At 36.6% G+C, this 15717-nt stretch overlaps 1 protein-coding gene across 2 annotated transcripts in view; it reads left to right on the top strand.

Annotated features, from left to right (window-relative positions):
• The window catches only part of LMBRD2 (LMBR1 domain containing 2), a 66402-nt gene that overhangs the window by 31859 nt on the left and 18826 nt on the right, over nucleotides 1–15717 (top strand). Inside the window, exons 7-13 of one of the 2 annotated variants that reach the window (XM_030926847.1) lie at nucleotides 4200–4274; nucleotides 5424–5552; nucleotides 5918–6101; nucleotides 10487–10668; nucleotides 11811–11944; nucleotides 13287–13392; nucleotides 13884–13981. In XM_030926847.1, the coding sequence (XP_030782707.1) occupies nucleotides 4200–4274; nucleotides 5424–5552; nucleotides 5918–6101; nucleotides 10487–10668; nucleotides 11811–11944; nucleotides 13287–13392; nucleotides 13884–13981 (908 nt within the window). The remainder of the gene's footprint in view (nucleotides 1–4199; nucleotides 4275–5423; nucleotides 5553–5917; nucleotides 6102–10486; nucleotides 10669–11810; nucleotides 11945–13286; nucleotides 13393–13883; nucleotides 13982–15717) is intronic. The other variant, XM_010362903.2, reaches the window with a different exon arrangement.

The following is a 15717-nucleotide window of genomic DNA, read 5'->3' as shown; positions in this document are numbered from 1 at the left end:
CAGCTAATTTTTGTATTTTTGTAGAGACGGGGTTTCACCATGTTGCCCAGGCTGTTCTCAAACTCCTGAGCTCGAGTAACCTCCAGCCTCAGCCTCCCAAAGTGCTAGGATTACAGGAGTGAGCCACTGTGCTCGGCCTTGGTGCCTTATTTAGTTTGTTTGGTGAGGTCTTGTTTTTCTGGATGGTCTTGATTCTTGTGAATGTTCATCGGTGTCCAGACATTGAAAAATTAGGTATTCTTTATAGTCTTTGCAGTGTGGGCTTATTTGTAGCCATCCTTCTTGGAAAGGCTTTCCAGGTATTTGAAGGGACTTGGGTATTGTAATCTAAGTTTTTAGTCACTGCAGCTGTATCTATATTAGGGGACACCCCAAACCCCATACTGCTGCAGTTCTTGCAGACTTGTAGATGTGTGCCACCTTGGTGGTCTTGGATAAGATCTGGAAGAATTCTCTGGAGCATCAGGCAGAGACTCTTGTTCCCTTCCCTTGCTTTCTCCCGAACAACTGGAATCTCTCTCTTTGTCCTGAGCTTCATGGAGGTGGGGGAGGGGTGTCACAAGCACCCCTGTGGCCACCATCACTGGGACTGCACTGGGTTAGACCTGAAGTTATCATGGTACTGCATCTCGCCCAAGGCCCACGGTAACCACTGCCTGGCTACCGTCTATGTTTGCTCAAGGTCCTGGTCCTCTACAGTCAGCAGGTGGCAAAGCCAACCCAGCTTTTGTTCTTCCCTTCAGAGTGGCAAGTTCTCCCTGAGTTGGGGTGTGTCCAGAGATGCCATCTGGGAGCCAGCCAGAGCCTGGAGCCAGAAACTGTAGGAATCTACCTGTGGCTAAACTGGCACCCAAGCCACAAGACAAAGTCCTTCAAGGCCCAAGATCTCTTCAGTCAGCTTGTGGTGAATGCTGCCATGCCTGGGACTTTCCCTTCAGGGCACTGGGCTCCTGTCTGGCCCAGCGAAGGTTCAACAATGCTGTCTAAGAGCCAAGTCCTGCAATCTGGGGCCCCAAGAACCCACTTAGTACTATACCCAACAGTGGCTGAGGTTGTACCTTGTTTTTTGGTTTTTATGAAGGCACTTTTTTGTGTGGATAGTTGCTTAATCTGGTGTTCCTGTGAGGAGGACAATCAGTGGAGAATTCTATTCAGCCATCTTGCTCTACCTCCTGTGTATGAATTTCTGTGGCCATATACTTCAAGCTATTTTAGGATTCTTTCTGCTTTTCTGAATATCTGGAAACTTATAAACTTGAGGAGAAACGTATTTATCATTTAAAAAATACTTACTATTTTCCTGCCATGTTAAGTGCTATGCAGAACTGGCCGGAATAGAAATTCCTATTCTACTGACTTTCTAGAGTAGAAAATCGGACAGAGTCCCTTACAGTATGTGGTAAATGTGACATGAATGATAAAAAGAAAATGCTCTAGTATGGAGAAGTTATCACTACTAAATGACAGTCAGAGGACATGAAGGATTGCCTGGGCCTTGCAGAATGGGTAGAATTTTGATAGCTGATAACATTTCAGGCAGATATCAGGAAGTTTTAAAACCAAATTAATTTGAGCATGAAGTTTACATTGGAAAGATAAAGCTATATCTTGGCTTTGAATGCCATACTGAGAAGTCTAGTCATTTGACAGATAACAAAATTCAATCACTTTATTGGTAAATATTTTTTCAGCTATCCATTTAATCTCCCAAATGTAGTTTTATAAAAACTGTTTGGTATTTTTATGATATGTTTCTCTCTGAAACTGATAAATGCATTTGTGTGTCTATTACCTTTCTTTGAAGCATTAATAAAACTTATAAACTATGTCAAATCATTCAGAAGATATTTGCTAGATGGCCTAAAAGGTCACCTCTACCTTTTGTCATTTTTCTAGGTAGAGAATTTTAGGGAGGGAGAAACAGCTACTTATTTCCACTGAAAACTGCCTGTTAGCCTTCCTTCATGAATGTTGTCTGACCTGCTTAGAAAAGAATTTGATGAGACACAGTAATGAAAGAGCTCAAAGTTACATTATTTTGTATAAAGAAAGCAAACAGTATATTTCAAATACTTTCCATGCTTTATTAAAATTATGAACTTTTGAAGGAAGCCGAAATTTATAACAGATATAGCAAATGTTAATTGTTTCAGTACCTGTTTTTTAATATGGCTAAATAAAGAAAAAAACATGATATTTCACATGTAATATATAAACAAATTATATAGTTCATATTCAAAGTATGATAAATTTGTGCTAACAAGTCAAGAAACTTTAAGGCAGCTTAGTAATGGAAAATAGATGTAATGATGCTTCCAGGTGACCTCTTAAAAGCCCAAGTCTTATCTTGTCACTGTCATGTGTAGGCCTCACACATTAACCTCAAAATAAACCGTGATTAAGGGCTTCTAGGATCACTTTGATCTTGCTCTTTCAGCCTGATCCAGTGCTATGCAGACCCTTAATCTCCCTTTCCCTATAATCACACTGGAGTTTTTTCAGTCCCTTCAAGTTATGTGCTCACTTAGGCCTGGAGGCCTTTGTGTGTCCCATCCCTTTCTCTCTGCCAGGAATATTCTAGTCTCTCCCTTTGGTTGACTGACTTCTATATATTTGTTTCATCTCATTTTAAATAATCAGCTAATCAGAAAGTCTCCCACTCTACATTCTCCCCTCTCAGAGCACCTCATAATTTTCTCTGACAGTAGTTTCCACATCATTTTTATTTATGTTTGTTTTCCTCATTAAGCTAAATTCCTTAACAGGAATAGTATCTACTGGTACAGATTATTTATAAAGTATACATATTCTAAACTTCAATAGATGTGAAATTACCTTTAAATAGATTATATCACTTTTTACTGTATATAGGAGAGCCTGTTTTCCCACAGTCTTACCTCTTTACATAATATCAATTTTGAAAAAAACTTATTTTTAAAATCTATAACTTTTTAGTGAGCTCAAGTATCTTTTTAGACATTTATTGGCCAATGGCATTTTTTCCGTGTTCCCACTTTTCTGTTGATTTGTAAGAGCTCATCACATATTAAGGATGAGTCTTTGTCATATAAATTACAAATATTTTTTCGCAATTTTGTCTATGTGCTAGATGGCTTCTCTGCCTTGAGTTTTATATCCCTAAAAACCCTTCTCTACTCTGTGCCTCAGAATGTTCTTCTAAATATCCTGCTCAGTTCTCTTATGCTTTCCAGGCTGTGAACATGCTATTCCACCTGACTAAAACAGTGGTTTCAGCTTCTTAAAAATTTCATGAATATTATAGAATATTGTGATTCCTTAGGGACTACTGGTTCTAAAGAGTCTTCTCTTTAACCCTTCTATGCCTTTTATAATCAGAATTGCTTATTTAATTATCGCATTACTGGACTGAAATTTTAAGACTGACAATTCCTTGTCTTCTCTCCCTGCCCTCTATAGGGATTATGGGGTCCTTACACCTAGCACAATACTGGCAAATAGTGTGCTGTTTTGTTTGTTTGTTTTTAAATTATTCTATTTTTAAATTTTTATTTATTTATTTAGAGACCAGGTTATAAGACTGGCTAATGTTTGTATTTTTGGTAGAGACGGGGTTTCACCGTATTGCCAAAACTGGTCTTAAACTCTGGGACTCAAGTGATCTACCTGCCTTAGCCTCCCAAAGTGCTGGCATTGCAGGCCTGAGCCGCTGTGCCCCGCCAGCAGATAGTGTGCTCCTCATAAGCAAGTATGGAGTTAATCAATCATGACTGCTCTAGAGTACTCTTATAGGAAAGAGCTGGCACTTTGTGACATTTGTAGGCTTTTTTGCTTCCTCTGGTTTTTCACTATATTTTAGATAATGAGATAATTGATCTTGGTGAGTAAGGCAGAGGAATATAGCCCTGTTCTTTTAGGACCACAAAGTTTGTCTGATCTTTTGTGGACTTTTAAATAATGCTTATTCTTTTTTGTGCACCAAGTGATGAAGTGATGAGAGAGTGAATCTAAAAAGTAAGGAAAAGTTCAGGGTATGGAAATAGCTATTCAGTGACTTTGTATTTTTACTTGTGTTCTTAAGAGCCTTTATTCATGTAGTGCAAAGTAATTTGTGTTGAAGTTGAACTTGTGAGAAAATATATAGTACTTAATGCATTCTCATTTGGAATATGTGATCTGTAGAAATCGAAATATGTTTATTTATTTTACTGTTTTTATAGGAGGTTCGTAAAGTGAATGAAAGCATCAAGTATAATCACCCATTGAGAAAATGTGTTGATACAATACTTAAAAAGGTAATGAAATCATCCTGTTTTCTTTTGAAATACACACTCATATATTATACCAAAAGTACCAGAAAAGTATGAAAACAGCCTATAGCTGAGGTCTTAAACTCATTTTCATATAAATATTAACCAAATACCATTTGTACTTTGAATTTTTTTTAATTACTGCAAGTTTAACACTAATTATTGGCAGTACTTTCTGTTGAAATATGGAAATAGAGGTTGACTAATATATAAGGATTGTCATGACAGTGATGGAAATAAACCTTTAAACTGTCATTGTATTTGTTCACTAAAGGCATATCTCCTGTAAAAATAAACTAAAGCCTCAGTAATATCTTACAATCCGCTGCCTACACATTATTTTACAAATATTTTCATTAATATATTCATGACATATATCATAAAATGAGTGATGTTAGCATAGGTATTTAATAAACCATACAGTTAAGGTTTTGATGCATTGGTATTGAATTAGGGGTATTTATATACTTCCAAAAATGGTTATTTGTAGTTCCCCAATTGTCTTCTAAACCCACAGAATGATAGAAATATTTATTTTCCTATATTTTAAATCTGTTATACTGATTCTTGCCTAGTGTTCTGTTTGGCTAAGATAATACTCACTGGAATCACTTTTCTAACTATTTATCTCACATTTGCTACTTTTTGAGAACTACTAAGAGAGGTTAACTAAGTTGCCCAAGTTCATATAGGTAATAAATGAATAGTAGTATAGAAGATGACTTTATTCATGTATTTATTTCTCTGTGCTATGCCTTTCAAAAATTCAGCATCTTGGATTTGTCATGATTTTGCTTCATTCTTTAGCTAGAAAAATAATTTATCCTACTTAGAATAATCCTCTCAAATACTAGTTGCTTCCTGTAGGTAGGCTCCCCTGCCTATAGCCATCTATATCTATCTAGTATATATGAACACAAAGATTAATATTATAGAGGTGAGAAGTAACTCAGTACACCTTTTAAGACATTTTCAAGAAAATATCAGCAGATGAAGTCTAACTAGAGGTGACAATAAAGTAGGAAGATGTTTTTGAAAAAATTAGAACTGCTCAAGAATGAAAGATTTTTAATAAAAATAAATTTTTATCTTTTTACAATTAAGATTTTTAAAAGTCTACTTTTTTTTTTTTAGTGCCCTACAGAGTATCAGGAAAAAATGGGTAGAAACATGGATGATTATGAAGATTTTGATGAAAAGCATAATATTTACCCAAGTGAAAAAAGTCTGGTAAAACTGCATAAACAGGTAACTTTGTTAATTGTAAGTATTTTACTTAATGATGATTTTAAGTAGACTTATCATTGCTCATATGAAAGGAATGTTTAGTGAATGTGTATTTAAAACTTTCTTTCATCCTGTCCTTATTATTCTTTGAAATATTTTATCTCTGTGTATACCAGCAGGGTTACTATTGGCATTTGGGGAGGGAGAATTCTTCGCTGAGCATAACTGTTACATTATATAAAACTGTTACATCATTTTAGAACCTTAATATTCTCAGCCTGACCCAGTAAATACCCTAGCACTTGCCCGTTGTTGTGACAATCAAAACATGCTCCCTAGTGGAGAGCTGAACCACTGTTGGATCAGAACACTACCAGGTCTACCCCCGTTCTCTTTTTCAGGTGATTTATTCAGTTCAGAGACACCGTCGAACTCAAGTACAATGGCAGATTCTTTTGGAGCAAGCATTTTATCTGGAAGATGTAGCAAAAAATGAAACTAGTGCTACTCGTCAGTTTGTTCACACCTTTCAATCGCCAGAGCCAGAAAATCGATTTATCCAATATTTTTATAATCCTACATTTGGTATGTAATTTAATATAAATTTCAAACTTTAATGATGAAAAGTTTTCTGTAGAAAAAAATTATGTGTTTTCACCAATGCAAAATTTATACTATGTGATATTAAGTATCTGGTAACATTTCCCCAAAATAACTGTTTTACTTATCATATAACATATAATCATTAGTTTCCACTGTTACTTCACAAATAATAAAAATTCTATTTAAAAATGTATACATCAAGCATATTTTGTATAATGCATAATGTATACAATTATGTATTGCTTAATGACTGGGATTACTCTGAGAAATGTGTTGTTAGGCAATTTCATCATTGCATGAGCATCATAGGGTACATACTAAACCTAGATGGTATAGCCCACTACACATGTAGGCGATATGGTATGGCTTATTACTTCTAGGCTACAAACCTATACAATATGTTACTGTACTGAATAATGTAGGCAATTGTAGCACAGTGGTAAGTATTTGTGTATATAAACATAGAAAAGATAATAGTAAAAATGCAGTATTGTAATTTTATGGGATCACCATTGTATATGCAGTCCATCATTGACTGGAATGTTGTTATGTGACACATGACTGTACTTAAAATAGTTAGAATTGTAAGTAATTTACGGCCGGGCGCGGTGGCTCAAGCCTGTAATCCCAGCACTTTGGGAGGCCGAGACGGGCGGATCACGAGGTCAGGAGATCGAGATCATTCTGGCAAACATGTTGAAACCCCATCTCTACTAAAAAATACAAAAAAAAAAACTAGCCGGGCGAGGTGGCGGGCCCCTGTAGTCCCAGCTACTCGGGAGGCTGAGGCAGGAGAATGGCGTGAACCCGGGAGGCGGAGCTTGCAGTGAACCGATATCCGGCCACTGCACTCCAGCCTGGGCAACAGAGCGAGACTCCGTCTTAAAAAAAAAAAAAGAATTGTAAGTAATTTTACATCACAAGCTTGGGTCTCTTCTTCAGTCTTGACATGCTACTGAAATATTCCCCTAAATAATCCTCTTTCATTATTTACATTTATTAGTCTTATTATAAAACCTATACTCTGTAGTTATCATTTTTCTCCTTTTCGATAATTTATAGCAGTCCCTTCAAGTGTTGTCAAATTTAGTGTGAAGAAACTTAATGCAAGTACAAAAGTGTCACAGTATTAAAACTTCTGTTTACCTTATTTATTCAAATAAATGGTTATATTCACTTGATTCTCCTTTGCATGTTTGGTTTTGAGTATGAAGACTTAATGGCTATAACAAATATCTCAGAAAACTTTAACAAAAATGCTTCGTAATTAAATGAAGGAATGATGTGGTATCTGTTTTCATTCATTCAACAAATATTTGGGTACATTAGTGCTATGTATTGTTGGGTGCTTGGTAGCTTGGTACGTATCAATTTAGAAAGACAGAAATTCCTGCCCTTGTGGAGTGAGGAAAACAGACAATAAACATATAAAGGCGTAAAGATGCTGAATAGGCAGTTGATTATAGAAATTGAAATTCAAGGGAGAAGTCTGAACTACAGATATGAATTAGGGTACCATCAATGTATAGTGAACCATGGGGTCAGGGTAAAATCAATAAAGAAGTATTGAGATAGAGAAAAGAGAAAAGTCTGAGGACCAAGTCTGAGGCACTCCAGAATTTAGAGATTAGGTGGATGAGAAGTAACCAGCAGAAAAGATTAGAAAAGGAGGGGCCAGTGAGACAGGAAAATTAGGACAATGAAGTGTTTTGAGGAAGAGAGTATATAAACTACCTTTTCAAATGTTGCACATAGATTAAGGATCATAAATATTAAGACCTGAACATTGGATTTTAGAGAAGTGAGGGGAGAGGATAAAAAAAACCTGACTGAAATTTAAAAGAAATAGGAAGAGGAGCAATTGGAGACAGACTAGAAAACTCTTAAAATGTTTTCCTTATAAAAGGGAACAGAGAAAAGGGGTAGTAGCTGACAGAGGATTGGGGGCATAGTCAAGAGAAATTATCACATGTAATTAGTAAATGATATAATAGAATTTGAGGCCAGGCACGGTGGTTCACACCTGTAATCCCAGCACTCTGGGAGGCCGAGGTGGGCAGATCACAAGGTCAAGAGATTGAGACCATCCTGGCCAACATGGTGAAACCCCTTCTCTACTAAAAATACAAAAATTAGTTGGGCGTGGTGCCACATGCCTGTAGTCCCAGCTACTTGGGAGGCTGAGGCAGGAGAATCGCTTGAACCTGGGAGGCGGAGGTTGCAGTGAGCCGACATTGTGCCACTGCACTCCGCCTGGCAACAGAGTGAGACTTGGTCTCAAATAAAAAAAAAAAAGAAGCAAATGAGAATTTGATAAGACAATAGAGAATTTCTAGGACAATGTTCATGACTAGTAGAGATGAGGTAGGAAATAGTGAACAATGAAGAGAATGGTGGAGGTAAGGCACAGATGTAACTAGCTGAGAAGTTGTAGTGGTAGAAACTTGGGAAAATTCTCCTCTGATCGCTTTGTTTTCTTAATGAAATGTGGAGAGTAAGTATAGAAGAGGAGATTTTAGAGATTTGAGGAGGGAAGAGAAGGTGCAAAATAGTTACCTAGTAGAGTGGGCTTCGGAGAAGATTGGCGAATTACAGTAGGCTAGCGAGGCAGTACTGAGGACCCACTTGAAGCTAGTGATTAAGAATTTAAAGTGAGGCCAGTCAACGAGGTTGGGTGTCTTTCTCCTGCAGTGTGCAGCTGTGTGGATGCAGGCTCAGAGTAGCCAGGGAGTTGGATTTAACCAGGTGTGGCTTAGCTTAACAGGTACAGTGGAGCAAAATGGGGCAAAGTAAGTGTGATACTATCCTCAAAGACTGGAATCTGAGCTGCATGAGGAAGGAAGGGCATCAAAGTGTTAAATAACAGTAGAAGTGTGATAGAATAAATTGATTTTTCGTCCAGGTATGGCCAGTCAGTGGAGTTGAAATACTGTACTAGATGAAGGTATTCTTTGGAGACAAGCATGCTGGAATGCGATTATATGGAAGGGCTGGAGATGCTGATAATGAAAGGTTTAGGCATCACTGTAGCAACAAGTAATTGAGGTAGGATGGAGGGAAAGTTCATTAGAGAGGAGGTCAAGGAAATGAGAGACAAGGGTATTGAAACGGGAATCATTTATGTGGGTATTGAAATCACTAGGAATTATGATGAGAGAAAAGTTGTAAAGAATTACAGTGAACCAGAAGCTCAACTATTCAATAAATGAAGTAAAAATATAGCTTTTTAATTTATTGAACTTTCTTTTTTAAATTTTTCTTTATACCTAAATTCAGACTTAAAACCAAAATGGTGCTGAGTGTGGTGGCTTACGCCTGTAATCCTAACACTTTGGGAGGCTGAGGTGGGTGGATCACGAGGTCAGGAGATCGAGACCATCCTGCCTAACACAGTGAAACACCATCTCTACTAAAAATACAAAAAATTAGCCGGGCGTGGTAGCACGCGTCTAATAAAAATACAAAAAGTTAGCTGGGCGTGGTGGCACTCGCCTGTAGTTCCAGCTACTTGGGAGGCTGAAGCAGGAGAATTGCTTTAACCCTGGAGTCAGAGGTTGCAGTGAGCCGAGATCACACCACTGCACTCCAGCCTGGGCGACAGAGCAAGACTCCGTCTCAAAACAAAATAAGACAAAACAAAACAGTACAAAATATTCCCATATACCCTTCAACCAGGCTCTCCAATGTTAACATTTTGCCATATTGATTTGCTTTGTCTGTATGTATTTTTTCTTACTATTTTAGAGTTGTATCCAGACATGATGCCTCCTTGTTCCTAAATGTTTCTGTGTATACTTTCTAAAAATAAAGATATTTTCTTACATAGCCAAATACAGCCATCAAAATAAAAAATTAATATTTATACTGTACTATTATTTACAGACCTTATTCAGATTTTGCTATAATTATCCCAATAATATTTTTTGTAAAAAATCCCAGATCATGCATCGCATTCAGTTATTATGTCTCCTTAGTTTCCTCTCATCTGACACAGTTTCTCAGTCTTTGTGTTTTATGATATATCAGAAAATGTTTTTGGGAGTATAGGCCAGTTTTTTGTTGAATGTCCCTGAATTTGACTTTGATGTTTCTTTAAAATTAGATGCAGGTTCTGCATTTTTTGTAGGAATACCACAGCAGCAATGTCATGTTCCTATCAGTACATCACAGCAGGAGGCACATGATGTCAGTTTGTCCCATCATGGATGATCATTTGGTTAGGGTGGTATCTGCCTGGTTTCTCTGCCGTTGAATTGTTGTTTTTCTCTTTGAAATTAAGTATCTTATTGGGAGATATTTTGAAACAATGTAAATACCCCATTAGTCTTTTATAGTTTTCCTAATCATTTTTTTCTTTTATCTTCTAGAATGGTACTGGGAATGTCTTTTGCGACCATGGTTTTACAAGATACTTGCTGTGGTTCTGTCCATCTTCTCCGTGATTGTTGTGTGGTCAGAGTGCACATTCTTTAGCACTACTCCTGTCTTATCCCTCTTTGCGGTCTTCATACAGCTGGCAGAAAAAACATATAATTATATTTATATAGAGGTCAGTTTATTTTATGTCTGTCATAAATAGATGTCACTTCGTAGTATAATCCTTAACTATTTTCTCCATGTATTTCTTCTAGTAAAAATGAAAGCTGTGAAGTTTTCTGCAGTGTTGTTATTCAAAGTTCCAGAAATGTGCTTCATTATTTTACCCACGTTATAGAAACTAATAACTATTTGAGGAGAGATGAAAAGTTGCAAGATAGTGTAAAAATCTGAGAATTTTTTTTTTTTTTTTTTTTTTTGGAGGCAGAATCTTGCTCTGTCACCCAGGTTGGAGTATAGTAGCGTGAATATGGCTCACTGCAGCCTAGATTTTCCAGGCTCAAGAGATCCTCTCACTTTAGCCTCCCAAGTAGCTGGGCCTACAGTCATGTACCACCATCCCCTGCTAATTTTTGTATTTTTTTATAGAGTCAGGGTTTGTCATGTTGCCCAGGCTGGTCTGGAACTCTTGCACTCAAGTGATCCTCCTGCTTCAGCCTCCCAAAGTGCTGGGATGACAGACGTGAACCATCACACTTGGCTCTAGGAATACTTTGATTATATTTATGCCAGTAAAGCTACATAACTTGTAGGCCTCATGTGAGGAGTTGCCAAGGGAATGGGAAAACAGGCTCACATTGGAAGGTAGATTTGAAACTTTTGGATCTAGGATGTTAAACAGTTTGAAATGTAGGTTTTTTCCTAATCTTAGTGGGTGATTTAAAAGTTCTCTATTACTGTATTTCAATTACAGAGCATCAATAAATATTAGAAATGGAGGCTAGACTGGGCGTGGTGGCTGTAATCCCAGCTCTTTGGGAGGCGGAGGCAGGTGGATCACGAGGTCAGGAGTTTGAGACCAGCCTGGCAAACATGGTGAAACCCCATCTCTACTAAAAATACAAAAATTAGCCGGGCATGGTGGCACATGCCTGTAATCCCAGCTACTCAGGAGGCTGAGGCAGGAGAATCACTTGAACCCAGGAGGTAGAGGTTGCAGTGAGCCGAGATTGCGCCACTGCACTCCAGCCTCGGCTACAGGGCCCAGACTCCGTCTCAGAAAAAGAAAAAAAAAATGAAGGATAATGCTTGTAATTGTTAAGTGCTAAAGTCTGTTTGTTTTAAACAAACTGCTTTGTTTTTGTTTTTTTCCAGATTGCTTGCTTCCTTTCCATCTTCTTCCTAAGTATCTGTGTTTATTCTACTGTGTTCAGGATTCGTGTATTTAACTATTATTACTTGGCTTCACATCACCAGACTGATGCTTATAGCCTTCTTTTCAGTGGCATGTAAGTAGGATTATGTTTAGAAACAAGAGAAATGTCATCACTGAGTGTATTCTTATGGATCTTTTATTTTTGCTTACAGGTGTTCCACTAACATCTATATTTCTATCAGCTAATTGATTAGGTTTAAATATTAAATTGATGTTTGTTGATTGCCAGCTAACTCCTGCTTGAGTTTTAAGGTTAAAGTAGGTGTACTGGGTAAAGTAGGCTAGAAGGCAGAAGAAACATACTTAGTGAGCCTGGATTTACCAACCAGAGATTAGCAAGTAGTAGAAATAATGGAGAGTTTAGAGACTAAGTCAGACCTAGATGGTGTCCTAAGATTCAGTGGTCTGTCACTGAGTTGAGGAGGACTGGGAAAACCAAAAAGAACAATTTTTCCTGAGGAATTTAGAGAGGATTTAGAGAGATATCTTCAAGTTGGGTGAGATTGTACAATCTATTAGTTGTTCTTATTGTTAAATGAGTCCTATGAGGTATTTATAAAGGATGAACTTAGATAATTTTGTAGAGGAGTTGACATCTAAAGTATTTTTAAGCATCTTTTTTGTTGTTTTCCAAATAATTATGGACTCACAGGAAGTTGCAAATATAGTACAAAAAGTCCTATGTAACCTTCACTCTACCCCCAGTGATATCAAAACCGGGAAATTACTGTTAACTATATACTACAGACTTTAGTTCTCACCATTTTTTTAATCCTTCATTCATTTGTGTGTGTGTCTGTGTGTGTGTGTGTGTGTGTGTAGATTCCTGTAGGCACCAACACAATCAAGATTCAGAACAGTTCTGTCACCACAAAAGAATTCTCTCATATTACGTTTTTTTTTTATTCATACCCACACTTTATTCTCCCCAGCCCCAATTATCCAAGTGGGTTTGTAAGGCATTCTTTTTATTTGGACAGAATCGAACAACTTTATGTCTGTGCTTGTCAGAATGACGTATGTTGATACAACTTCAGTTCTTTTATGTACTGAATACAATTCACCTTGAGGATGTTAACTGTCCTTGTCATGCTGTGAGATGGATTTTACGGATGACTTAGTTGTAGGAGATGCATGCAAAGGCATTCCACAATTTGTGGGGATAAAGCAATAGCAGAAACCATAAAAGCAAGGAGCTTGAGTCTGTAGTCATGTAGGCATTGATGTGGCAATTTTCAGAATACCTCTCAAGTAAGTGAGGGCAGGTCACATTAAGAATTCAATGTATGTATAAAGCAAATAGATGAAAATTTTAGCTATAATTATCTGAAATGTTTTTAATACATCTCAGTATAATATAAAATGTATTTTACTGCTTTACTTTTTATATACATATTTTTAAATGTTTGTTGCAGGCTATTTTGCCGTTTGACACCTCCTTTATGTCTTAATTTCTTGGGTTTGACCCATATGGATTCATCTATCTCTCACAAGAATACTCAGCCAACTGCTTACACATCTGTAAGTGTGGTCAGAAAATGGAATTCCTTAGTTTCACTATCTATATGAGATGCTATTACTGTGAAATTTCTTTTAATGCCAGCAGAAAAGTTCTACAGTGTTACTGGTAAAATTTTCTCTTAAAGATTGTATATGTATTACTATTGACTGGATAAAAGTGATTTTGCTTCTTTTATGATAAAAATGTTTTTTGGTTCATATAGGTTGTCTAACTGAGCAGTATCAAAAGAATTGACCTATACTAATATTAACTTTATATTTATAGTCAATGTATGTGATAATTTTGAGTAATAATTACATTAATTTTCCTTAAGAGAAAACCTCAATAAAAAGCAGATTTTAAAAAATAAGTCCATTTACTGCTTTTTTTCTACTTTTTAAAAAGTTCAAATGGATTGGCATAACTGGTTATAGGCAAATTTTCTAATGAAGGAAAGGAATGGAAATTATAGAGCTATTCCAATTTAACTTACTTTTTTCTTGCTCTTCAGATTATGGGTTCCATGAAAGTTTTATCCTTTATTGCAGATGGATTCTATATATATTATCCTATGTTGGTGGTAATTCTCTGCATTGCTACTTATTTTAGGTAAGAAACTTAACATTATTTTTTCTTTTGCTCTTAAATCTGGATATCCTTTCTCTTTAAAACTCTTTTCAGTGTTTACTAATTGAGTTTCAGTTTGTTTTATTGTGGCTTTGGAGAAGCTGGGGATAGTTCAAAGGGACTACTGGAGTGATCAGGTGCTATTCTCCCTCTAAAAAATTTAAAGAAAAAAGAGGTAGAGTTATTATTGTATTATAATAAATAATATTATTTTAACATTATTCTATTTAGGCTAAAAAATGATAGGATTAATTACAGAGTGTTAACTCTAAGTCCTGGCCTTTGACACTGACAGCTAGCATAGCCTGCAAAACACCCTTCTGTCCAGCTTTTTTCTAATGGCATAAATTAGCCTTGGAGCTTTCCAATAATTATTGCTGGGTGTCTAGATGCTTCAGACCATGACCAGAACAAAGGGTCAGGTGAGGACCAATTGTAATCAAGCTGTACATTAAGACTAGAGGAGAAATTTTCTCCTGTGTCGGAAAGCACATGGAATGCTCTTTTCATGGAATTTGAATGAATGGTAGAATCTAGGCAGGAGTGAGATTCAAAAGGGTTTAAAGGATAGGTGTACTTGGCTTCTAGCATCTGTCTTTCCTTCTTTTTGTATGCCAGGCCTCCTCATCCTGTACTCTGCCCTCTTTCATTGCCTAAGTGCTCCATAACATACCCAAAATACCACTTTTTCAAAAACACTTAGAAATGTTCATTGCTTAGTCTTCTGAGAAAAATAAATTTTATCTACTTACTTTATTTAAATCTTCCAATACCATTTTATAGTTGTTACAGATAATATCTACTAACATTACAGTAATGAGTAAACAGATATTGTTTAAAATACATTCTCTATTGAATTTTTAAAAATATATTTTACTTTCTCATAAGTAAAATAACTAAAAGATTATAACTTCAAATTGTAGCAGGACGAGCCACGGACAAGAACCCCTCAGACACCCAAGTTGTAGAAGGAAAGGGCTTTATTCAGCTGGGAGCATCAGCAGACTCACGTCTCCAAAAACTGAGCTCCCCGAATGAGCAATTCTTGTCTCTTTTAAGGGCTTACAACTCTAAGGGGATCCGCGTGAGGGTTGTGATTATTGAACAAGCAGGGGGTATGTGACTGGGGGCTGTATGCACCAGTAATTAGAACGGAACAGAACAGGACAGGGATTTTCACGACGCTTTTCCATACAATGTCTGAAATCTATAGATAACACAAGCAGTTAGGTCAGGGGCTGATGTTTAACTACCAGGCCCAGGGTGCGGTGCTGGGCTGTCTGCCAGTGGATTCCATTTCTGCCTTTTAGTTTTTACTTCTTCTTTCTTTATAGGCAGAAATAGGGCATAAGACAATATGAGGGGTGTTCTCCTCCCTTAAAATAATACTTTTAATATGAACTGATAGCAAATCTAATATTTTGAGTGTTTTCTTTAGGTGGAGAAAACAGTAACATCTACAGTGTGAAAATGAAGTATTAAAAGAAGAGTCTAGTCATACTTTGTGTGCCTAAAACTATGTTTTTATTATGTGCTTAATTATTTGAAAAGTTAATAAAGTGGAACATTAAGAACTTGTAATATATAAATTTTTTTAATGTTAGCAGTTATGTTGGCAAGATTAGCATTTCTTCTTACCTTGTTAGATGGTTGTATGGATCAAGTGATATGGGGCAGAATAATGCTTTGTCAACTATAAAATCTTAGCTATAAGGAAT

Source organism: Rhinopithecus roxellana, chromosome 3 (assembly GCF_007565055.1).
Source record: "Rhinopithecus roxellana isolate Shanxi Qingling chromosome 3, ASM756505v1, whole genome shotgun sequence".
Taxonomy (NCBI): domain Eukaryota; kingdom Metazoa; phylum Chordata; class Mammalia; order Primates; family Cercopithecidae; genus Rhinopithecus; species Rhinopithecus roxellana.
Note: the sequence above shows the minus strand (reverse complement) of the source record. Positions and strands in the feature narration are given on the sequence as shown.